Source organism: Hypanus sabinus, chromosome 21 (assembly GCF_030144855.1).
Source record: "Hypanus sabinus isolate sHypSab1 chromosome 21, sHypSab1.hap1, whole genome shotgun sequence".
Classification (NCBI taxonomy): domain Eukaryota; kingdom Metazoa; phylum Chordata; class Chondrichthyes; order Myliobatiformes; family Dasyatidae; genus Hypanus; species Hypanus sabinus.
The window spans coordinates 29,805,449-29,830,337 of NC_082726.1; the positions used below are offsets into that span (position 1 = coordinate 29,805,449).

General features: G+C 41.7%; 1 protein-coding gene across 9 annotated transcripts in view; it reads left to right on the forward strand.

Annotated features, from left to right (window-relative positions):
• Positions 1-24,889, forward strand: part of fam149b1 (family with sequence similarity 149 member B1) — a 117,147-nt gene that overhangs the window by 52,192 nt on the left and 40,066 nt on the right. For 6 of the 9 annotated variants that reach the window (XM_059946197.1, XM_059946202.1, XM_059946198.1 and 3 more), the window contains 2 exons: positions 12,733-12,836; positions 24,627-24,851. In XM_059946197.1, the coding sequence (XP_059802180.1) occupies positions 12,733-12,836; positions 24,627-24,851 (329 nt within the window). Of the gene's footprint in view, positions 1-812; positions 4,016-12,732; positions 12,837-24,626; positions 24,852-24,889 lie in introns of those variants that run through there. The other 3 variants (XM_059946201.1, XM_059946203.1, XM_059946204.1) reach the window with 2 other exon arrangements.

The following is a 24,889-nucleotide window of genomic DNA, read 5'->3' on the forward strand; positions in this document are numbered from 1 at the left end:
TTTATATATTTAGAGAAACAGGAAGGAATAGACCCTTCCAGACTTTTGAGACACACCACCTAGCAATCCTCCACAACCTAATCATGGGACAATTTACAATGTCCAATTAACCTGTCCAATATGTCTTTGGACTGTGGAAGGAAACTAGAGGACCTGGAGAAAACCCACATATTTCAGGGGAAGGACATACAGTACAGACTCCTTACAAATGATGCTGGGATTGAACTCTGAACTCCAACGCCCCAAGCTGTAATAGCATTTTGCTAACTGCTATGTTACCATGGCAGCCAGGGACACCTTCAGGAAAGCAATGTCAGGTGAACTGGCGTTTCTCCTCATTGAAGGGGATGTGGTGGAAAGAGTGAGAGGTTACAAGTTCCTAGATGCCAAAACCTCAGAGGATCTATCTTGAGTACAGCACACAGATGTAACCATGATGAAAATGCACCAGTGTCTCTAGGGCTAAGAAGACTTTCAAGCTGCACTGTAGCATAGCAGTTAATGCAACGCTATTACAGAGCCAACAACTGGGTTTAATTCCCACTGTTGGCTGTAAGGAATTTGCATGTTCTCCCTGTAATTGTGTGGGTTTCCTCTGGGTGTTCCGGTTTCCTCCCACGCACCAAAGATGTACAAGTTGGTAGGTAATTAGTCACATGGGTGTAATTGGGCAGCACAAGCTTATTGGGCCAGAAGGACCTGTTACTGTGCTGTATCTCTAAACAAATAGATAAGTTTTGGCATATCATTGAAGACTCAAACAAATTTCTGCACATACAAAGACTGACTGGTTGTACTTTGGCCTGGTATAGAAACTCCAATACAAGACTAATGCAAGAGACTACAAGGAGTGGTGGACTCCTTGTACCCTTTCCACCACAGATACAGCTTTTCCCAGCACTGAATACTTCTGCAAGAGTTGATGCCTCAGGAAGGAGACATCCATCATTAGGACCCACACCATCTGGGCCATGCCCTCTCCTCAGTGCTGCCATCAAGAATGAAGTACAGGAGCCTGAAGACCCACACCCCAAGGTTCAACAACAGTTTCTTCCCCACTGCTATTCAGTTTCTTGAAAAAACCAAAAGAACTTAATTTTACCTCAGACTATATTTCCCTCAACTTGCACTAATATTCTGTTTATTTTTGTTTATTTCATTGCGTAAGTTATGTATACTTTATGTTAGTGGGAGTTTATGTCATTTATGTTGCTGTGTTTGTAATGTACTGTGTTATTGCTGCAAGAAGTTAATTTTCATGGCATTTATATCCTGGGTATATATGCCTATGACAATAAACTTAAACCAGAATTTGAATTAGAGAAGACACTAAGATATTGGTCACAGATATGGTAATCTTATCTTGTGCCTTATTGTACCTTAATGTAAGAGACACAACACTATTTCTTTAACTCAAAGTTCACTAGCATATTAGCATGCTCCACACTGATTTTACTAGCCTTCATTTACATCTCCTTGGTAAAAACTGACATGAAGTACTGATTTAGGACCTTACCAACATTCTCTGCCTGGAAGCATGTATCCCCCTTTATTCCTGAACAATCCTACCCTCTCCTTAGTTATCCTCTTAATCCATGTATAAAATGCCTTGGGATTCTCTTTAATTTTACTTGCCAAGGGCTTCACATGACCCCTCCACTCTCCTAATTACCTTCTTGAGGTCTTTTCAGTCTTTATATAACTCTTAAGGGCCCTGTCTTATTCCTCCTCCTTCTTGATTAAATTTACAACCTTTCAGATCATCTAAGTTTCTTATTAGAACATGACTGTCCTGTACTCTGCTGTTGGTCAGATGTGGACTTGCGATTCACAATTAATTCTCTCTAGTTCCTGCATAATACCTTTGTAATTTCCTGTAAGGTTCATATTTATAGACAAGCATTTTGGTAACAGTAAAACCACAGCTCCTTGACCTTTATGGTAGCCTTGAAGAGGGATAGGTGCAGACTGTATTGGGGGAAGGGGAATTATGATGCCATTAGGCAGAAATTTGGGAGCATAAATTAGGAGTGAATGTACTTGGGGAAAATGCACAACAAAAATGTGGAAGTTGTTTAGGAAGCACTTGTATGGAGTTCTGGATAGATTTGTCTCAGTGAGACAGGGAAAGGACGGTCGGGTGAAGGAACCATGGTTGACAAGAGATGTGGAACATCTAGTCAAGAGGAAGAAATAAGCTTATTTAAGGTTTAGGAAGCAAGGTACAGACAAGGTAGCCACAAGAAAAGCTTAAGAATGAACTTTAGAGACCTAGAAGGAGGTATTAGGGAACATTTGAAAACCATTAGGATAGATAAGTCCTTGAGGCCAGATGGAATATACCCAGGTTATTATGGGAAGAGATTGCTGCATCTTTGTTGATGACCTCTGTGTCCTCACTGGCCAAACAGTACTATTAGGCAATTGGAGGATGACAAATGTTATTCCTTTGTTCAAGAAAGGTCGTAGGGATAATCCTGGGAGTTATATACTATTGACTGTGGACAAATTATCAGAGAATATTCTTAGGGACAGAATTTACGAGTATTTGGAGAAGCATAGTCTGATTTGGGATAGACCGCATGGCTTTGTGAGGGGAGGTAGGTCACGCTATATGAACCTAATTGGGGATGCAACAAATCCCATTGGTGAAGGTAGAATAGTTGATGTGGTGTATATGGATTTTTGTGAGGTGTTTGATAAGGATCCCCATGATAGACTCATTCAGAAAGTCAAGAGGCATGTATTGCAGGAAACTTGGTTAAATGGATTCAGAATTGGCTTGAGCATTGAGGACAGAGGGTTGTTGTACAAGGAGAGTATTCTGCCTGGAGATCAGAGACCAGTGGTGTTCCACCGGGATCTGTTCTAGAACTGGTGCTCTTTGTGAGTTTTATAAATGACTTGGATGAAGGAATGGAAGGGTAGGTTAGTAAATTTGGAAATGACACAAAAGTTGGTGGAATTGTGGAGAGTGGAGAGGTTGTTGTAGGTTATAACGGGACATAGACAGAATGCAGAGCTGGGCTGAGAAGTGGCAGGTGGAATCAACCCTGATAAGTGTGAAGTGATTCACTCTGGAAGATCAGATATGAAGTCAGAATACAGAGTTAATGGCAGGATTCTTAAGCGGTGCAGAGGAACAGAGGGGCCCATGTCCATAGATCCCTCAAAATTGCTGCGCAAGTTGATTGAGTTCTTAGGAAGGCATATGGTGCATTGCCCTTTAATAGTCGGGACTGAGTTCAAGATTCACAAAGTAATGTTGCAGCTCTATAAAACCGTGGTTAGATGGAATATTGTGTTCAGTTCTGGTCACCTCATTAAAAGAAGGATGTGGAGGGTGAGTTGACATTGAGGAGATTTACTAGAATGCTGCCTGATCAGCATAGACTGAATGAGCTATGTTTTTGCACTTTAGAGTGAAGGAGGATGAAAGGTGACTTGATAGAGGTGTAAAAAATGATAAGAAGCATTTATCGAGAGGACAGCCAGAGACTTTTTCCCAGAGCAGAAGTGGCTAATATGAGGGAGCATAATTTTAAAATGACTGGAGGAAAGTATATGGGGTATGTCAGAGGTAAGTTTTGTTTACACAGAATGGTGGATGTATGGGATGCCTTGCTAGGGATGGTGGTAAAGACACATACATTAGAGACGTTTAAGAAACTTTGAGATAGGGTTAAGGGTGATAGAAAAATGATGGGCAGTGTAGGAAAGAAGGGTTAGATTTACTTTAAGAGTAGATTAGTTGGTTGGCACAACTTTGTGGGCCAGCAGTCCTGTAATGTACTTACCCTTATTCGTAACTCTCTTAAAACTTAAGGATAAATTTCTCTAAGTGTTCCTCACTGAAAGGTCAGTCATCTGGCCAGGATCATTTTCCAATCCCAGGTCAGATATGGCCCATCTCTACATACCGTTTTAAGAAACACTCTGCACCTTTTCTATTTCTTTTTCTCTGATCTGACAGTGTTGCCAATCTGAAGCATTAAAAACTGATTTTCTTTGCACAGATACAGCCTAACCTACTGAGTGTTTCCTGTGCCTTTTGTTGTTATTTCATGATCCCTTCTTTCCTTTGTTAGCCACGATTAAGCCATTTTTATTTTTGTACCAGATTGGAATAAAGAATTACTGGCATTGTCAATCTGCTGCCAACCACATAAATAACTTTACCAAATCTTTCAAAGCATTTCTTGCCTTATACCTTCATAGTTTCTTTTCTTTAGATTCAGGACCCAATTCTCAATATCAACGACATCATTCCTCATCCAAATAAATAATTCTATCATACTTTGTTGTTGCTCTCCATTAGGCCTTGCATAATAAGAATGTGAATTAAAATCAGATAAACTCAAATAAATGGTGGAAAAATTCAGCAGCTCAGGCAGCATCTATGGATGGCCTATTCTGTATTTTCTTTTACAATTCTCTATCACAACCCAAGGAATCATGAAAAGTAGAGCTGACTATAATTTTTGATGTTCTCTGGGAACTTGCAGTAGACTTTTACCTTCGGAATTTTTCAAAAGACCATAAAAGATAGGAGCATAATTAGGCTATTTGGCCCATGGAATCTCCTCCGCCAGTCCATCATGGATGATTTAATATCCACCTCAACCCCATTCTCCTTACTTCTACCTATACCTTTAACGCCCTTTTTTAATCAAGAACGTATCAACCTTCACCTTAACTATACCAAATGACTTGGACTCCACAGCCATTTGTGGCAATCAGTTCCACAGATTCACCAACCTCTAGCGTAAGGAATTCCTCCTCATCTTGGTTCTAAAGGAGGACATCCTTCTATTCTGAGGCTGTGCCCTCTGGTCCTTGACTCACCCACTATAAGAAACATCCTCTCCACATCCACTCAGTCTAAGCCTTTCAATATTCAATAGGTTTCAATGAGGTTGTCCATCATTCGTTAAACTCCAATGAGTACAGGCCCAGGCCATCAAACAATCCTCATACATTTACCCTTTCATTCCCAGGATCATCTTGTAAACCTCCTCTGGATCCTCTCCAATATCAGCACATCTATTTTTAGATAAGGAGCCCAAAACTACTCACAGTACTCCATGTGATCTGAGCAATGCCTTATAAAACCTCAGCATTATATCCTTGCTTTTATATTTTAGTCCTTTCGAAGTTAATGTTTACATTACATTTGCTTTCCTTAACACCAATTTAACCTGCAAATTAACCTTTAGGGAATATTGCACAAAGAAAAATAGTCTGCAGCCTTTTTTCTTCTAACTTCTTTGTCTGTTCTCTGAATCTGTCTAAGTCCTTCAGCAGACTCCTTGCTTCTTCAACACTATCTGCCTCTCCACCTATCTCCATATCATTTGCAAACTTGGCCACAAAGCCATCAAGTCCATCATCCAAATCACTGACATATAACATGAAATGAATCAGTCCCAACACAGATCCCAGTGGAACACCACTAGTCACGGGCAGCCAAACAGAAAAGACCCTCTTTATTCCCACTGTTCCTCCTGCCAGTTAGCCAATATTCCATCCATGCTAATAGCTCGCCTGTAATACCATGGGCTCTTGTTAACTAGACTCATGAACAGCACTTTGTCAAAAGCCTTCTGAAAATTCAAGCAAACATCTCCACTCACTCTCCTGTGTCTATCCTGCTTATTATTTCCTCAAGGAATTCCAACTTTTCTTGGTCACTACTAATGCCAACACAATCTCTTCAGTCACTTCTTTCAGAACTGTGGAGTCTAGTCCACCTGGTCCAAGTGTCTTATCTACCTTCAAACTTTTCAGCTTCCCAAGCATCATCTTCTTTTTACTAATGGCAACTACACTCAGTCCTTCCCCTTGACACTCTCAAATTTCTTGCATACTGCTGGTGTCTTCAATGTGAAGACTGACTCAAAATACTTAATGAGTTCATCAGCCATTTCTTTGTCCTCCATTACTACCTCTCTAGCGTCATTTTTCAGCTGTCCATTATCCATTCTTACTACTTGTACTCTACCTAAAATGTTTCACTCAATTTACTGTGGTTCACTGGGTCTCTAGAGAACTCCCTCATGAAAAAGTTCAAGTCACTCTAGAACTAACAAGGAACTCCTTAAAATCTGTGACTGTTTTGTTCATCTTTCTGTTGCCACTGAGGCAGAGGTAAAGTTTGTTCATCAACCAGTGCATCATCTTTAATGCCATGGACCTTCCATACCCTGCCTGTTTGCTTGCTTGTCTAAATGCATCTTAAACATTGCTATTGTATCTGCTTCCTTCACTTCCCACAGCGGTACTTTCCACTCTGTGGAAAGAACAACTCTTAAAAAAATCTTACAGCATCATAAGAGTGATACGGTACAGAAACAGGCTCTTCGACCCAAATCGTCTATGCCTACTGAAGTGCCTACCTTATCTAATCTGATTTGCCTGCATTTTGCCCATTTCCATTTTCTATCAACGTACCCATCCAAATGTCTGTTAAACATTGTACTTGCTGTGCAGCTTCCTGTGACAGCTTGTTCCACATTTCCACATCTATGTAGAAGATGTTGTTCCTTAGGTTCTCTTTAAGCCTTTTCCTCTCACCGTAAATCTATGCCTTCTCATTTTAAGATTCCCTTTATGGAAAAATACTGTCATCATCCATCTTACCTATGCCTATCATGACTCCATAAGATCAATACTCAGCCTGCTACGCCCCAGGGGAAACAGACCCAGTCTTTCCCATTTCTGTTCATCGCTCAAACCTTCCAGTGCTGCCAATATCGTCAGGCCAGAACTGTACACATTTTCCAAATATGGCCTCACTAATGCCTTGCATTGTTAAGAAGTGCATGTAGAAAACAACATTTTTTGTGTTAGTGGGTAAAAAGCTTGGGGACTAGAGAGTTCCAGACTCACAATAACCATGTGATCTTATCTGCAAGATTTTTGAAAATGTGGTTATTTGAGTTACTGTTTCCTGTCAGGCCATTCTTTTGACTTCTCTCATTAATAAATCATTTTCACCCACATGCTGCTCACTTTTTTGTTTTTCAAACCATTTTCTGTAAACTCTAGAGACTGTTGTGCATGAAAATTCCAGATCAGCAGTTTCCAAGGTACACAAACCGTTCCAAGACAACAGTGCAGTCATCATCATGTTTGCCACTTGAAAGGCTCCATAAATAAGGGTATGGTGAAAATTCTGTTGAGGGAGGGTATGACAGAATATATTAAACCAACCAAAATAACCCTCTGAAATCACTCCATCTGCTCTTCGAATTGGATTATTGACACTTGAATACTAACTGAACTCCCAAAGCAGTTCTTGGGTCTGGTAATATCCATAATGCTGTCAGGAAGGGCATTCCAGGATCAATCACACACAGACAGTGAAGTATTGGTGATATGCATTCAGTGACCACTTTATTAAGTACCTTCTGTACCATTCTGGCCATTCTCCTCTGACCTCTCTCATTAACAAGGCATTTTCACCCACTGGATGTTGTCTGTTTTTCACACCATTCTTGATAAACTAAACCGTTGGGCATCAAAATCCCAGAAGATCAGCAGTTTCTAAAATACTCAAAACACTCATTCTGATACCACTAATCATTCGATAGTCAAAGACACTTCAATCACATTTCTTCCCCATTCTGATGTTCGATCTGAAGAACAACTGAGTGCCTTAACCATGTCTGCATGCTTTTAAGCATTGCGTTACTGCTACATGATTGGCTGATTAGATACTTGCATTAACAAGCAGGTGTATCTAATAAAGTGGCCACTTGTGCACATCTGAAAACTTATTAGTCACGCATTTGCGTGGAAATAGGTGACAAAGAGCAGGGGTCACAACATCCTGCATCATACCAGTAGTCATAATCCTGCAAACTGAAAAACTGCCCTCTACTACCCCAAAGTCAATTTTGTATCCAACTGGCTAGCTCGCCCTGGATCCCATGTAAGCTCAGCTTCTGGAATAGTCTACAATACAACACCACCTCAAAAAACTTGTTAAAGTCCATAAAGGCACTGTCTATCATGTTGTCCTCAACAACGATGTACAAAGATATAGCAGGACCTCCATGTTCTTATATTCTGTGCCCATTCTTCTGATGGCATGTATTCCATCTGCCTTCTATACCAACTGTCTAGTTGGGCTGCCACCTGCAGTAATCTTTGGACCTATTTGCCAAGCTTTGTTCATTCCCCAATGCTTCCCAAGGCCATATTATTGATGGCATATGTCCTGCACTTATAGCATCTCTCTAACTGTGTCTCTTCATACTTATCAAGACTAAAGTTCATCAGCCATTGCACTGCCCTGCTTACTACCTGATGAATAACATTCTGCAAGTCAACACCATTCTCCTCGCACAGCACCAATTTCTGTATCATCTACGGACTTGTTAGTCATATCCCCTACACTCACTTCAGAATTGTAAATGATAAATACAAGAAACTCTGCAGATGCTGGAAATCCAAAGTAAATCACACACAAAATGCTGGATCGTTCATCTACATTGCAATGCTCTTGGTTCACCTGCCTTACAGTCAGGTTCCTTCTACTATAACATACAGTTTAACTTTCCCAATCTTTAGAAAGGGCTTTGGGTCCTGCATAGAGGCTGGTCAAGAAGTTTTATTAATACTAAATTGGATTCAACATTTGCTTCATAGGAGAAGTCAGAGAATGGTAGTAGGTGTTTGCCACTCTGACTGGAGGCTTGTGACTCATGGTGTGCTACACAGATGGGCCTGTGGTTTTTCATCTGTATCGACACTCTGGGTGACAATGTGATTAACTGGATCAGCAGACTTGCAGATGACACCAAGATTGGGGCCATAGTGGACAGCGAGGAAAGCAATCAAAGGTTGCAGCAGGATCTGAACCACCTGGAAAAATAGGCTAAAATGACAGATGGAATTTAATGCAGACAAGTGTAAGATATTCCACTTTGAGAGAACAAATCAGGATAAGACTTGCACTGTGAACATTAGGGCATCGACAAATGTGGCAGAACAGAGGGATCTGGGAATACGGATCCATAATTCCTTGAAAGTGGCATCATGGATAGACAAGATTGTAAAGAAAGCTCAAAGTACTGAGTACCAAAGTTGGAATGTTATGTGAAACTGTATGAGAAGTTTGTGAGGCCTAATTTGCAGTATTGTGTGCAGTTCTGGTCACCTACCAACAAAGGTATCATTAAGATTGAAAGAATACAGAGATAATTTACAAGGATATTGCTGGATCTTGAGGACCTGCGTTATAGAGATGGATTGAACATGTTAGGTCTTTGTTCCCTGGAAGTGCTTGAGATTGAGGGGAGATTTAGTAGAGTAGTGACCCTTTCCTCCTCTGATCTCTTGATGAAGAATGGCTCATGGACCTCCAGCTTGCTCCTCCTGAAGTTAATAATCAACTCCAGGGTCTTGTTGTTGTGGCACCACTCAACCAGATTTTCAATCTCTCTCATAAATGCTGATTCACCACCACCTTTGATTCGGCAAATAACAATAGTATCATGAGCCCCAGGTGGAATGGTGGAGATATATCTCTACCAAAAGTGGTGTAAAGTGCTCCTTCCCTCCACTAGCCTGTAGGTCACCCTTGGGCAAGGTGTAGCACCTGCTTAGCACCCCTGATCAGGGTCACATGAAGCCATGGGAGCAGGTGGTGGATGGTCATATGGTAGCTGGTGCATATCAAAAGTCCTGGTTATGTGACCACTGATGTCAGGCAGACATTTTGTGAAGAGTATTGATCATGGCTGGGGTCACCCACCTTGTAAAGACACTTCCCAGAAGAAGCCAATGGCAAATCACTTATGTAGAAAAATCTGTCAAGACCAATTGTGGTTATCATTGCCCACATCATATGACACAGCACATTATGATCACCATCATCAGCAAACTTAAATATGGCTTTGGAGCTGTGCTTAGCCTCACAGTTATAAATATAAAGTGAGTTGAGCAGAAAGCTAAGCAGATAGCCTTGTGGTTTACCTGTGCTGATGGTAATTGTGAAGGAGATATTATTGCCATTTCAAACTGGACTGGGATCTTCAAGTGAAGAAATCAATTATCCAGATGCACAAAGAGATATTGAGTCCCAGGTCTTGAAGCTTATTGATTAGTTTTAATTGGATAATAGTTTTGAATGCTGAACTGTAGTCAATGAAGAGCATCATGATGTATGCAACTTTGCTGTCCACATGTTCCAGTGTTTGAGAGATGAGCTAATGAAATGCTATCTGCTGTTGACCCGATGTGATGGTAGTCAGACTCGAGTGAATCCAAGGTGCTTCTCAAGACAGGAGTTGATATGGTTTAACACCAACCATTCAAAGCACTTCATCACAATAAATGTAAGTGCTACTGGATGATAGTCATTGAGGCAGGTTACCATGTTCTTCTTAGGCACCAATATAATGGAAGCCTCTTTGACACAATGAAAGGGGGTCATCAACAGTGCTATCACGCAGCACCTACTCAGCTAGAACCTGCTTATGGATGCCCAGTTTGGGTTCTATCAAGGCAACTCAGCTCCTTCCTGACATCATCACCTCCTTGGTCCAAATATGGACCAAAGAGCTAAATACCAGAGGTGAGGTGAGAGTGATAGCCCTTGACATCAAGGCAGCATTTGACCAAGTATGGCATCAAGGTGCCCTAGCTAAAATGGAGTCAATGGGAATCAGCGGGGAAACATTCCACTGTTTGGAATCATACTGATACAAAGGACTATGGTTGTGGTGGTTGGAGGTCAATCATCAAATCCTCAGGACATCACTGCAGGATTTCATCAGAGAAGTGTCCTAGGCCCAACCATCTTCAGCTGCTTCATCAATAACCATCCTTCCACCATAATATCAGGAGTGGAGATATTTGCAGTTGACTACACAATGTTCTGCACCATTCATGACTCCTTAGATAGTGAAGCAGTTCATAACCAAATGCAGCAGGATCTGGACAATATCCAGGCTTGGACTGACAAGTGGCAGATAATATTCGAGCCATGTAAGTGCCAGGCAATGACCATCTCCAACAAGAGAGGCTCTAACCATCATCCCTTGACATTCAGTTTCATCACCATCACTGAATCACCTACTATCAACATCCGGGGGTGGGGGTTACCATTGACAGGAAAGAGAACTGCTCTAGCCATATAAACACCATGGCTATCAGAGCAGGTCAAAGACTAGGAATCCTGTGGCGTGTAACTCACCTCCTGACTCCTCAAAGCCTGTCTACCATCTACAAGGCTCAGGTCAGGAGTGTAATGGAATACTCGCCACTCGTCTGGATGAATGCAGCTCCATCAATACTCAAGAAGCTTGACACCATCCAATACAAGGCAGCCCACTTGATTGGTACCCCTTCCTCAAGCATCCAATCCCTCCACCATCAATGAACAGTTGCAGGAATGTGTACTATCTACAAGATGCACTGCAACAACATACCAAAGTTTCTAAGGCAGCACCTTCCAGTCCCACGACCACTACCATCTAGAAGGAAGAGAACAGCTAATACCTGGGAACACCACCACTTGGAAATCCCCCTCCAATCACTCACCATCCTGACTTGGAAACATATCGCCGTTCCTTCATTGTCACAGGTTAAAATCGTGGAATTCCCACCCTAACAGCAAAGTGGGTGTACTACATTTCAGGGATTGCAGCAGTTCAAGGAGTCAAAGTGAGCATAAAAGGTATTAAGTTCATTTAAGAGTGAAACCTTGATGTCACCTACATCACTTGGTTTCACTTTGTAGGAGATGATAGCATTCAAGCCCCGCCAGATCTGTTCAGCATCCTTCAGTGATTCAAGTTATGTCTGGTATTGCCACATTGCACATGAGATAGTTTTCCAGAGATCATACCTGGATTTCTTGTATCTTATTTAACACCAGACCCAAATGCCACTGATCTGGTCCTCAGCAGGTTGAACATCTCATGGTTCATCCAGGGCTTCTGGTTGGGGAAGACTCTGAATGAACATCTGAGAAATTTGGATAGGTACATGGATGCGAAGAGTATGGAAGGCTATGGTCCAGGTGTGGGTTGATGAGGCTCAGCAGAATAACAATTCAGCATGGACTAGAGGGCCAAAGGGTCTGTTTCTGTGTTATAGTGCTATATAACTGACTCTGTATCTCCTCCCATACACCTTCAATGATATATTTTAGAGAGATTTGTCCAAATCAACAAAAATTGAATATCTGAACCCACAAAATCTACTAATTTTCCTTTGCCCCACAATTTTCCTTTCCATTTTGACCTATTATCTGTTGCATAATACTACTGGAAATTCTTATCAGTCTTTTCCTTGGCCAGTCTCATTAAAAAATGCCTAAATCTGAGCAGACCAAATCCTTCTGAACCATTTATCCTGTCTATGCTGATCTGGTTCCTGTCTATTTCAAACAGAACATGTTAAGTCTTCAAGGGCTTTACTATCATATCCCTTTTGGTTACCTTACAGTGCCCAGTATACAGTACATTACTTTAAATTTGAACCCTTTTGCTTTTCCCGACCTCCAGATACAAAGGGCCCTCATCTTGACATTGCAGGCTTGTTTATCCATACCATGCAAGAATGTTTCTTGAAATATACAATGCAGCTCATTGACCATCGGGTGCTATTTCCACTGTTTTTTTGTTCAGAGGATAAATTTTATCTGCTTTTCATTTTGGGTGACCTTTCACATTTAATGTATTGCATTATTCCAGTATGTCCTATTTCTTTTCCATATAGGTTCGGCCAACACATAGTGGGATGGTACAGACAAGGCTAAGTAGATTGCATATCCAAGGTATTCCACTTAGTCGTGGAAACCCTCTAGTACCGAAGAAAATTAAGTAAGTATTCCATCTGTCCGTAGGCTATCCATCATTAAGGTATCTTGTCTTGACAGTTTTTGCCAATTGAAATGTTAGTCACTCTATCCACAACATTGGGATTATGAACAAATTACAAGGAGAACAATATCACTGATGTCCAAAGAGTGTTTATAAAATTAATTTTGAAAATGAGAATTCATTTCCTACCTAAATGATGCAGATAAGGCCTGTATATGACGGGGATTAGATCATTAAAGCATCATTGGGCTCTCTTCCAGGGAAAGTGGGACCTGTACAGAAGGGACGGTTTGCACCTGAACTGAAGGGGGACTAATATCCCAGTGGGAAAGTTTGTAAATGATGCATGATTGGGGATTAAACTAGATTTGCAGAGGGGTGGGAACCAGTGTGCCAGAACAGATAGTGGAGTGGTTGTGGAGAGATATGTTGTTAAGCCTACTTACAAAGTCAGGAATCAAAAGGTTGAGCATGTGGGACTAATGCTCTGAGCTGTATACATTTCATCGCAAGGAGTACTGTAGGAACGGTAGATGACCTTAGGGTGTGGATCGTTACGTGGAATTATGACATTGTAACCATTGGTTGCAGGAGGGTCATGACTGAGAGCTTGATGTCCTGGGCTTCCATTATTTTAGATGTGATAGAACAGGAGGGATTAAAGGGGAAGGAGTGGCATTACTAGTCTGGGAAAATGTCACAGTGGTACTCAGGACTGAGCTCATTTAGTGAGGCTTTATGGGAAGAACTGAGGAATAAGAAAGGGAGACACATTAATGGGATTATGTTATAGAACACCCAAGGATCTGCAGTCAGCACAACACTATTACAGCTCGGGCCTCTCTGGAATTTGGAGTGCTATTCTGGCACCGTTCTGTCAGGAGTTTCTGTAATATATCTCCTTAGAATATGGGTTTTCTTCAGGTCCTCAGGATGTAGCAGGTAGGTTAATTGGTCATTGTAAGTTGTCCCGTGATTAAGTTAGAGTTAATTGGGTTTGTCAGGGGTTGTTCAGGCAGTGTGGCTTGAAGGGCCTGTATTGCTAAATAAATAAATAAATAAATAGATTTTGTCAAGACATCGCAAACTGTTGCAAGAAACATAAGGTTGTGATAGTAGGCAATTTTAACTTTCCACATATTGACTGGGACTCCCATACAGTAAATGCTGGATAGGAAAGAGTTTGTCTAATGTGTTTGGGAAAGTTTCCTTTATCAGTACGTAGAAGTCCCAACTGGAGAGAGTGCAATACTAGATCTCCTGTTAGGGAATGAGACAGGGCAGGTGACAAAAGTTGAGTAGGGGATCAGTTTGCATCTAGAGATCACAATGCCATTAAGTTCAAGATAACTACAGGAAAGGACAGTTCTGGTCAGGTTGAGATTCTAAATTGGAGAAACGCCAATTTTCATGCTATCAGAAAGGATCTGGTAAGTGTAGATTGGGACAAGTTGTATTTTGGAGAAGGTGTACTAGGGAAGGGGGAGGCTTTCAAAGGTGAAATTGGAGAGTACAGGGTTTATATTTCCTGTCAGAATAAAAGGCAAGAATAAAAGCTTCAGGGAAACTTGATTTTCAAGAGAAGACCAAGAAAAGGTAGGAGGTACATAGCAGGTAGAGGCAGGTTGGAGCAAAAGAGGTACTTGAGGTGCATAACTTAAACTATTTAGTTTAAATGGTCGTTGTGTGTTCTTCATGCCAGATGTTGGAATCCTGGGAGACCTTTGGCTTGTATGGGAGAGTGAGGAGATTATTGATCAGAATTTCAGAGAAGTTGTCACCCTTAGGTTGCAGGAGGAGGGGTAGCTGGGTAACTGTCAGAAGAAATGGGAAGGTGAAATGACAGTTAGCACAGAGCACCTCTGTGGCCTTTCTCCTCAATAATGAGTATTCTGTTTTGGAGGATGACCTCTTATGGGAATGTCACAAAGACCAGGTTACTGGCACTAAACATGGGTTCATGCTGCAGAAAGGAAAGAGGGAGAAGAGGGGAACAGTAGTGATAGCGGATTCAATAGTCAAAAGAACAGACAGGAGGTTCTGCGGATGTGAATGGGACACACAGATGACATGTTGCCTCCCAGGGTCAGGGACATCTCAGATCGTGTCCACAGCATTTTGCAGAGGGAGGGAGAGTAGCCAGATGTCTTGGGACATATTGGTAACCAATGACATTGGAAGGGAAAGCAATGAGGTCCTGAAGAGAGAATTTAGAGAGCTAGGTAGAAGGCTGAGAAGCAGGTCTTCCAGGATAGTAATTTCTGGATTGCTACCTGTGCCTTGCACCAGTGAAGGTAGAAACAAGATGATATGGCAGATAAATGTGTGGCTGAGAAGCAGGTGCAGTCGGGCAGGGCTTCAGGTTCTTGGCTCATTGGAATCTCTTCTGGGGGAGGTATGGCCTTTACAAAAGGGACAGGTAGCGCTTAAACCTGAGGGGGGAATCAATGTTCTTAGGGCAGGTCTGTTAGAGATCTGTTGGGGAGGGTTTAAACTAATTTGGCAGGGGAGTAGGAACCAGAGTGAAGGGACTCAGGACAGATGGTTACAAAAACACAGTTAGTGCACAGTCAGACTGTCATGAAACTGCAGGCAGGTGATAGGACAGATGTAGCTAGCAGGGTGAATATCAGTGCATTAGGGATGCAGATTAAAAAGGGTAGCAAATACAGTATTCAAAGTGTTATACCTCAATGCATGGACTATAAGAAATATAGTGGATGACCTTGTTGCACTTTTATAGATTAGTCAGTTATGATGTTGTGGCCATCACTGAATCATGCTGAAGGTTGCTTGTAGTTGGGAGCTGAATGTTCAAAATTACTCATTGTATTGGAGGGATGGGAAGGTAGGCAGAGGGGGTGGCGAGGCTCTGCTGGTGAAGATTGGCATCAAATCATTAGAAAGGTGTGACATAAGATCAGAAGATGTTGAGTCCTTGTGTGTTGAGTTAAGAAACTGCATGGGCAAAAGGACCCAAACAGGCAGGTATATACAGACCTCCAAACAGTAGCTGGGACATAGACTACAAATTACAACAGGAAATAGAAAAGGCACATCAAAAGGGCAATGTTATGATAGTCATGGGAGATTTTAACGTGCAGGTAAATTGGGAAAATGAGGTTGGTAATGGATCCTAAGACTGTGAATTTATTGAAAGCCTATGAGATGGCTTTTTAGAGCAGTTTGTCATTGAGCCTACTGGGGAATCAGCTATATGGATTAGGTGTTATATAATGAACCCGAGGCCATTGGGGAGTTTAAGGTAAAGGAACCCATGGGAGACAGTGATCACAATAAGAGTGAACCCAAGGAAATCTGCAGATGCTGGAAATTCAAACAACAATACACACAAAATAGTGGTGGAACACAGCAGGCCAGGCAGCATCTATAGGGAGAAGCGCTGTCGACGTTTCGGCCAAGACCCTTCGTCGTTCAACTTGAAATTTGAAAGGGAGAAAGTAAAGTCTGACTAGCAGTATTTTAGTGGAGTAAAAGAAATTACAGTGGTATGAGAGAGGAGTTGGCCAAGGTAAATAGGAAGGAGATGCTGGCAGGGAAGACAGCAGACCGGTAATGGCTTGAGTTTCTGGGAAAAATGAGGAAGGTGCAGGATGGATGCGTTACAAAAAGGAAGAAGTTCTCATATGGCAAAATAGTACAACCGTGGCTGACAAGGAAAGTCAAAGCTAATGTAAAAGCAAAAGAGAGGGGATACAATAAAGCAAAAATTAGTGGGACGATAGAGGATTGGATAGCTTTTAAAAACCCACAGAAGTAACTAAAAGAATCATTAGGAGGGAAAAGATGAAATATGAAAACAAACTAGCAAATAATATCAAGGGGGATAGAAAAAGCTTTTTCAATATATAAACAATAAAAGAGAGATGAGAGTGGATATAGGACAGCTAGAAAATTAGGCCAGATAAATAATAACTGGGACAAGGAAGTGGCAGATGAACTATATGAGTATTTTGCATCTGTCTTCACTGTGCAAGATACTAGCAGTGTTCCAGGCGTTGAAGGGTGTGAGGGAAGAAAAGTGAGTGCAGTTATTATTACAGGGGAGAAGGTGCTCAAAAAACTGAATGACCTAAAGGTACATGATTCATCCACATCAGATGAACTGCACCCTAGGGTTCTGAAAGACGTAGTGGTAGAGATTGTGGAGGCATTATTAATGATTTTTCAAGAATCATTGAACTGTGGCATGGTTGCAGAGGACTGGAAAATTGCAGCTGCCACTCCACTCTTTAAGAAGGGAGGGAGGCAGCAGAAAGGAAATTATAGACCAATTAGCCTGACCTTAGTGATTGGGAAGGTGTTAGAGTTAATTGTTAAGGATGAGATTATGGAGTACTTGGTGACATAGGACAAGACAGGGCAAAGTCAGCATGGTTTTCTTAAGGGAAAATATTGCCTGATGAACCTGTTGGTATACTTTGAGGAGATTACAAGTGGGATAGATAAAGGAGATGTTGCGGATGTCGTATATCTGGATATCCAGAAGGCCCTTGACAAGGTGCCATACATGAGGCTGCTTACCAAGTTAAGACTCCATAGTATTACAGGAAAGTTACTAGCTTGTTTAGAGCATTGCCTGATTGGTGGAGGCAGCAAGTGGGAATAAAACTTTCCTTTTCTGGTTGGCTGCCAATGACTAGTGCTGTTCTGCAGGGGTCGGTGTTGGAACCACTTATTTTTATGCTGTATATCTATTATTTAGATGATGGAATAGATGGTTTTTTTGCTAAGTTTACAGATGATACGAAGGTTGGTGGAGGGGCAGGTAGTGTTGAGGAAACAGGAAGGCTGCAGAAGGAGAATGGGCAGGAGGGTGGCGAATGAAATACAATGTTGGAAAATGCATGGTCATGCACTTCGGTAGTAAAAATAAATGTGCAGACTATTATCTAAATGGGCAGAAAATCTGAGATGCAGAGGAATTTGGGAGTCCTTGTGCAGAACACCATAAAAATTACCTTGTAGTTTGAGTTGGTGGTGAGGAAGGCAAATGCAATGTTAGCATTCATTTCAAGAGGTCTAGAATATAGGAGCAGGATGTGATGCTGAGGCTTTATAAGGCACTGGTGAGGCCTCACCTTGAGTATTGATATGCTGGCATTGGAGAGGTTTCAAAGGAGGCTGACCAGGATGATCCTGGGAATGAAAGGGTTATCATATGAGGGATGTTTGATGGCTCTGGGCCTGTACTTGCTGGTATTTAGAAGGATCTCATTGAAATGTTTTGAATGTTGAATGGCTTAGACAGAGTAGATGTGGAAAAGAATTTTCCCGTGGCGTGGGAGTCTAGGATGAGAGGGCACAGCCACAGGATAAGGCCATAAGACATTGAAGCAGAATTAGGCCATTCAGCCCATCAAGTCTTCTCTGCCATTCCATCATGGCAGATCCTGGATCCCACACAACCCCATACACCTGCCTTCTCACCATAAGCTTTGATGCCTTGACCACAGGAAACTATCAATTTTTGCTTTAGATATACCCACGGTCTTGTCCTCCACAGCTGTCTGTGGCAGAGCATTCCACAGATACCCTACTCTCTGACTAAAAAAATTTCCTCCTTAACTATGTTCTAAAGGGTCGCCCCTCAATTTTGAGGTTGTGTCCTGTAGTACTGGACAACCCAACCATATGAAAAATCCTGTCCACATCCACCTTATCTAATGCTTTCAACACCTTGTAGGTTTTAATGAGATTCTACCCCTCCCCCTGCATTCTTCTAAATTCCAGTGAGTGGAAGTCCAAAGGTGCCAAATACTCCTCATATGTTATCCCTTCATTCCCGGAATCATCCTCATGAACCTCCTCTGGACTCTCTCCAATGACAACGCAGCCTTTCTGAGATATGGGGCCCAAAACTCAGAACAATACTCCAAGTGTGGCCTGACTAGTGTCTTATAAAGGATAGAGGGGTGTCTATTTAAAGCAGATGTATAGAAAATTTCTTTAGCCAGATGGTAGTGAATTTGGGGAATTTGTTACTACAGGCAACTATGGAGGCCAGGTCGCTGGGTGTATTTACGACGGAGATTGATAGTTTCTTGATGGGCCACGGCATCAAAGGTTACGAAAAGAAGGGTGGGCAGTGGTGCTGAGGAGGGGAAATAAAAGGATCAGCATTGATTGTATGGTGGAGCAGACTCGATGGGACAAATTGCCTAATTCTGCTCCTATGTCATGTGGTCTTATAAGAAATGCAAAAGGACGTTTAAGAAGGAAGTCAGGAGGGCTAAAAGAAGACATGGTTACTCGAGCATTCAAGGTGAAAATGAATGCTAAGGACTTCTACAGATATAATAAGAACAGAAGGATAACAAGCGACAAAATTGGTGTTAGAAGATCAGATCTATGCAGGGACCAGAAAGATATGGGGGAGATCTTAAATGGATTTTTTGCATCTGTATTTACTCAGGAGACAGACACAGAATCTATAGAAGTGGGGCAAAGCAGCAGCGCAGTCATGTACCCTGTATAGATTACAATGGAGGAGGTGTTTGGCGTTTTGAGACAAACTAAGGTGCGTAAATCCACAGAGCCAGACAAGGTGTTCCATTGGACCCTGTGGGATGCTAGTGCAGAAATTGCAGGGTGTGGTGAACTACGTGTGCCTGTCCGGACACGCCCCCTGCTGACTGCTCCTGTGGCTCCTCCCACAGGCCCCTGTATAAAGGCGATCTGAGGCCTGATCCTCGGCCTCAGTCTCCAGGATGTAATATGGTGGTCATTCACTGCTTGTTCCTTCTTCCAGTCAATAAAAGCCGATATCTCGCCTTACGTCTCAGAGTGAGTTATTGATGGTGCATCACAGGGGCACTTGCAGAGATATTTAAAACATCCTCAGCTATGGGTGAGGTACCAGAGAATTGGAGGATAGATAATTGTTTTGTTGTTTAACAAAGGGTCTAAGAACAGGCCTGGAGATTATAGGCTGGTGAATTTATAATGGTAGATGGCATTTAATGCAGACAAGTGCGAGGTGTTGCATTTCAGTAGGACCAACCAGGTCTTACATAGTGAACGGTAGGATACTATGGAGTGCTGTAGAACCAAGGGGTCTAAGAATACAGGTCCATAATTCATTGAAAGTGGTGTCACAGGTAGATAGGATCATTAAGAAAGCTTTTGGCACATTGTCCATAATAAATCAAAGTACTGTGTACAGGACATGGGATGTTATGTTGAAGTTGTATAAGTCGTTGGTAAGGCATATTTTGGAGTATTGTGTGCAGTTTTGGTCACCTACCTAGAGGAAAGATATCGATAATGTGGAAAGAGTACAAAAAATGACAGGGATGTTGCCGGGACTTAAGGACCTGAGTTACAAGAAAAGATTGAATAGATTAGGACTTTATTCCTTGAATGTAGAAGATTGAGAGGAGATTTGATAGAGGTATACAAAATTATGAGGGGTATTGTTGAAGTAAATGCAAGGCACTCTTTTTCCACTGAAGTTGAGCAAGACTATGATGAGGTTATGCGTTAAGGGTGAAAGGTGAAATGTATAAAGGGAACCTGAAGTGGAACTTGTTCACTCAGAGGGTCATGAGAGTGTGGAACAGCGCAAGTGGTGCATATGAGCTTGATTTCAACATTTAGGAGAAGTTTGGATAGGTTCATGGAAGAGTAAGGGTATGGAGGCCTGTGTTCCTGGTGCAGATCGATGGGAATAGACAGTTTAAATGGTTCCGCATGGACTAGATAGACCGCAAGGCCCGTTTCTAGAAACATAGAAAACCTACAGCACATTACAGGCCCTTTGGCCCACAATGTTGTGCCAACCACGTAGCGTACACTAGAAGCTGCCTATAATTTCCTACCACATAGCCCTTTATTTGTTTAAGATCCATGCACCTATCTAAGAGTCTCTTAAAAGACCCTATTATATGCACCTCCACCACCTTCACTGGCAGTGCATTCCATACACCCACCACTGTGCTGTACTTTTCTATGACTCTAATTCATGGAACCAGATTGTGACTGCCCAGATACGAAGTGCTGTTCCGCAAACTTTCATTTAGTCACTGCTTGGCAATGGAGGAGGCCATAGATGGACATGTCGATGTGAAAATGGAAGGTGGAATTAAAATGGCTGGTATGGTGGACAGAACAGAGATGCTCAGTGAAGTGGTAACCCAATTTATACCAGTTTCCATCTTCTGCAGTGTCTGGTGTCTCTAGTGTGATCCTGCTTTTAGTCGGACTATCTTATTATAATTTATTATAGTATTTACCGAACCCTCTTGAGTGTACTGAACAAATTCTGCACTATCTAAGCCTGATGTACAAAGGAAATCCCAGTCAATATTGGAGAATTGACGACATGAGGAATCACTACGGCAACCCATACGTCTTCCCATAATCTGTCTACATCTCTTCTGCTCTATTTCCTGGTGGCTTTTGGGAGGCTTATAGGACTGGGTGGGTATGTTCCAGTAAGAAGGAGAGACAAGTATGACAAGGTAAGGAAACCTTGGATGTTGAAAGAGAAGTGAATTTAGTCAAGAAGAAAATGGAAGCATGTTTAAGGTTCAGAAAGCTAAAGTCAAAAAAATGCTCTCTTGAGGATTATGAAACAAAATGGGTTGTTTTCTCTGGAATAAGGGGGGCTGAGGAGAGCCCTGGTGGGAATTTATAGGATTGTGTGAGGCACAGATAGACAGCCAATATCTTTTTTCATAGGCTGATGGGTCTAATAACAGAGGGCATGCATTTAAGGTAAGAAAGAGTAAATTGAAAGGAAATAGGTAGATAAATATTTTATTCATCCCAAAGAAAATCCCAGTGTCACAATAGCATTACAAGTTCACAGATATACAAATATTTAAAAAGTAGTAAGATGAATAAATTAAAAATAAGTTACCTTAAACAGTCTAACAGGACAGGGTCATCAGATCTCCGGCTATAGGTTGGCTTATTATAGAGCCTCACGGCCGAGGGTAAGAATGACCTCATATAGCACTATTTGGAGCAGTGCAGTTATCTTAGTCTTTTACTGAAAGTGCTCCTCTGTTCAGCCAAGATGGCATGCAGAGGGTGGGGAGCATTGTCCTTAATTGCCAGGATTTTCTCTGGTTTTCTCTGCTATGTCATCCCCCCCCCCCCCCCCCCCACCAACAGTATCCAAGTGGTACTCCTGTGGTTCAGGGGAACAACCGCAGGGTTACTCTGAACTATCTGCCTAACCCCTTCCCCCTCCTGCAGCTTGAGTTTAACTACAAAGGCAACACGAGTGAATCTGCGGATGCTGGAAATAAATAAAAACACAAAATGCTGGCAGAACTCAGCAGGCCAGACAGCATCTATGGGAGGAGTTTCGGGCCTGATGAAGGATTCCGTTGAGTTCTGCCAGCATTTTGTGTTTTTATGAGTTTAACAAACTGCTTGTATGTGTTGTTGATCAACCGTTTACCTCCTGAATGGTCCAGAATTCATCTAGTTACAGCTCCAATTCCTTAACACAGACTGAAAGAAGCTGCAGCTAGATACACTTCTTGCAGATGTACTCTTCCAGGCCACTGGAGGTCTCCTTGTTCCAGTTAAACCTAACATCTTTTTATCATCTCTTTCAAAGTGCCTAGGTATGCACAATCCAACATCACCTCAGGAACTGTGAAGTGTAGAATGTCCCAACTGCACCCACTCACTTCTTTGGTTCTTTCTCTCCCACTACACAATCAAATGTCTTCTCGGGCACTGTGGCATGCAGAATGGTCAAACTTAATTTTACTTGTGCACAAGGAGAACAAAATGGCCCCTGTCTAGGTGATGCTGTTCTGAATTCTGGACAGACAAATGCCATTTTTATATAGAATTGACTCACAGTTACAGATATTGACCATTTGCTAAATTGCCTATGTCTGAATTCCTTACTTGCAAGATTCATCACCATGCACAATACAGTTGTTAAAAATCAACAGAAGCTACAAGCTAACAACTGATAATACTTTGAAGTTAGTAAAGTGATTGTCACTTTGGCACTGTGTGTGGTTCTCATGCTCTCATTAAATTCTTATCTCATCTGTAGTAAGCCAAAGTAGCTCTAGGGATTTGCTTTGCAAAGGGAAGCTATGCACTTCAGAGACCCCCTTTCCTGGGCTGTCTGCACTTTATCTGAATCTGTCCTTGCCTGGACATTATGTTGACCCTCGTTTTGCTGCAACTTCCACTCTATAAGTTTATTATGAAGCAGATGCTACCACCTCTGCCCATTTTTTGATACTGCAGCCTGGTCCATCTAGTGGATTGAGAACGCCTCAGTCTGGAGTGCTGTGCCCAGAGTGCATGAGATGTGCTATGTGTCAGGGAAACAGAGAACATAACAATCCCTGATGCAGCAATCTTGCTCTTAAACCCTTAATTTTGTTTTCCAATGACTGCACATTCAACAGGAAGATGCGAGGGAGCAGTGGTCGTGTTCCACTTCCAGGTTCCATACCTGCACTTCTCAGAGTCAAGTTAACTGAGTTCTTCAGGCTCATCAGGAAATTGTGACATAGCTAGTGCATTTAGAAAAAAATATCATGGAAGTTCTTGACAAACTCTGACCCATCTAAATCCCTTATACTAGGTAATTCAAGTTAATATTGGGAAAGTTAAAATTTAACTCTTCTATAATCCTATTGCTCCTAAACCTTTCTGGAATTAGTTTACATAACTGTTCCTCTAATTTTTACTGACCGTTGAGAAGCCTATAGTAAAAACAGAAGAAAGTTATCACTCCTTACTTACTTCTAGTGTCTATCCATGTGGCCTCGTTGTATTCTCCCTATGTAGCAGGGCAATTTCCTCCTTTTTTCACCTTCCTCTTGTCATGCCTGAAACTTCTTTATCCCAGAGCATTAAGCCACTAGTCCTGCCCTTCACTCAATCATACCTCCATGAATACAATAAGTCATAACTTCCCTTCCATCTCACTCAACATTAACTCTTCCATTCCTCCAAGGATCCATGCCCCTTTCTAATTTACATCTAAATATACTAACAATGCGCAGCAGTATCCTCAAACTCATTGTCATATATGTAGTCTGATGACATAAATTTTATATACCTGACACTGTTTACTTACTTTGGTTCCCCTGTTCTGCCAATATGTTGTACTGAACGAGCAGGAATTTTCTGTTGATCAATATTGGAAAGACCAAATTCACAACACACTGATCCTCAACCATTGTTTCTAATTACCTCTCTTGCAACTGTATGAAGCTAAGCTAGACCACTCAGACCTTGTGTTTACACTTGAAATGAGTCCCTGACAGACTAACCCTTGCTGAAACGTCTGAACAGTTGATCTCTAAATAGTAGTTTTAAACTCAGTTTCCACTTTGGGATTTAAATTTAAGTAAATATTTACTTATTTACTTGCTAGGACTGAAGTTAAAATCGGTAAAGGAGATCAGGATCCAACCAAAACCTTATAAACACCCATATGGTTCATTCGTGTCTTCAGGGAAGGAAATCCACTGTCTTTATCCAGTCTGGCTTCCATGTGACTCCAGAATCACCTATGTGATTAGCTCTTAAATGGTCTTTGAAATGGCCTCACAAGCAACCTAGTTCTTGGGCAATTAGGAATGAGCAGTTAAAGTTGGCACTCCCAGGCAATTTTACACCCCATGAACAAATAATACAAAAGAAAATCTGGGTTTGTTTTGTTGTCAGTGAGAGGGACTTGGGAATTCCTGGGTTCTTTGAGTGTGTGGAGACAGTTGATATTTGAAGACATGATAGAAGAATTAATGATATGTTTTTTGGTGAACTTGATTGTAGGGGTTCAGATGAGAGGCCTGTTCAGCAGCCATATTCAAGCAACCACTCAGCAAACCGATTTCCTTCAAACCACCTGCGAGAACATAGTATTTACTCTCTGCCCCAGCCAGTCCTTTCTGCACAGAGACACAATGCTCCTCGGACACTCCACCCATTACATTCCAGTTTATCGCTCTCCAGAACTCCAGTTGGATTTATCAATGAAGTGGTGTGTGGAATAGGGCTGTAAGTACAAAATATGAAACTGTGAAGCATAAAAATGT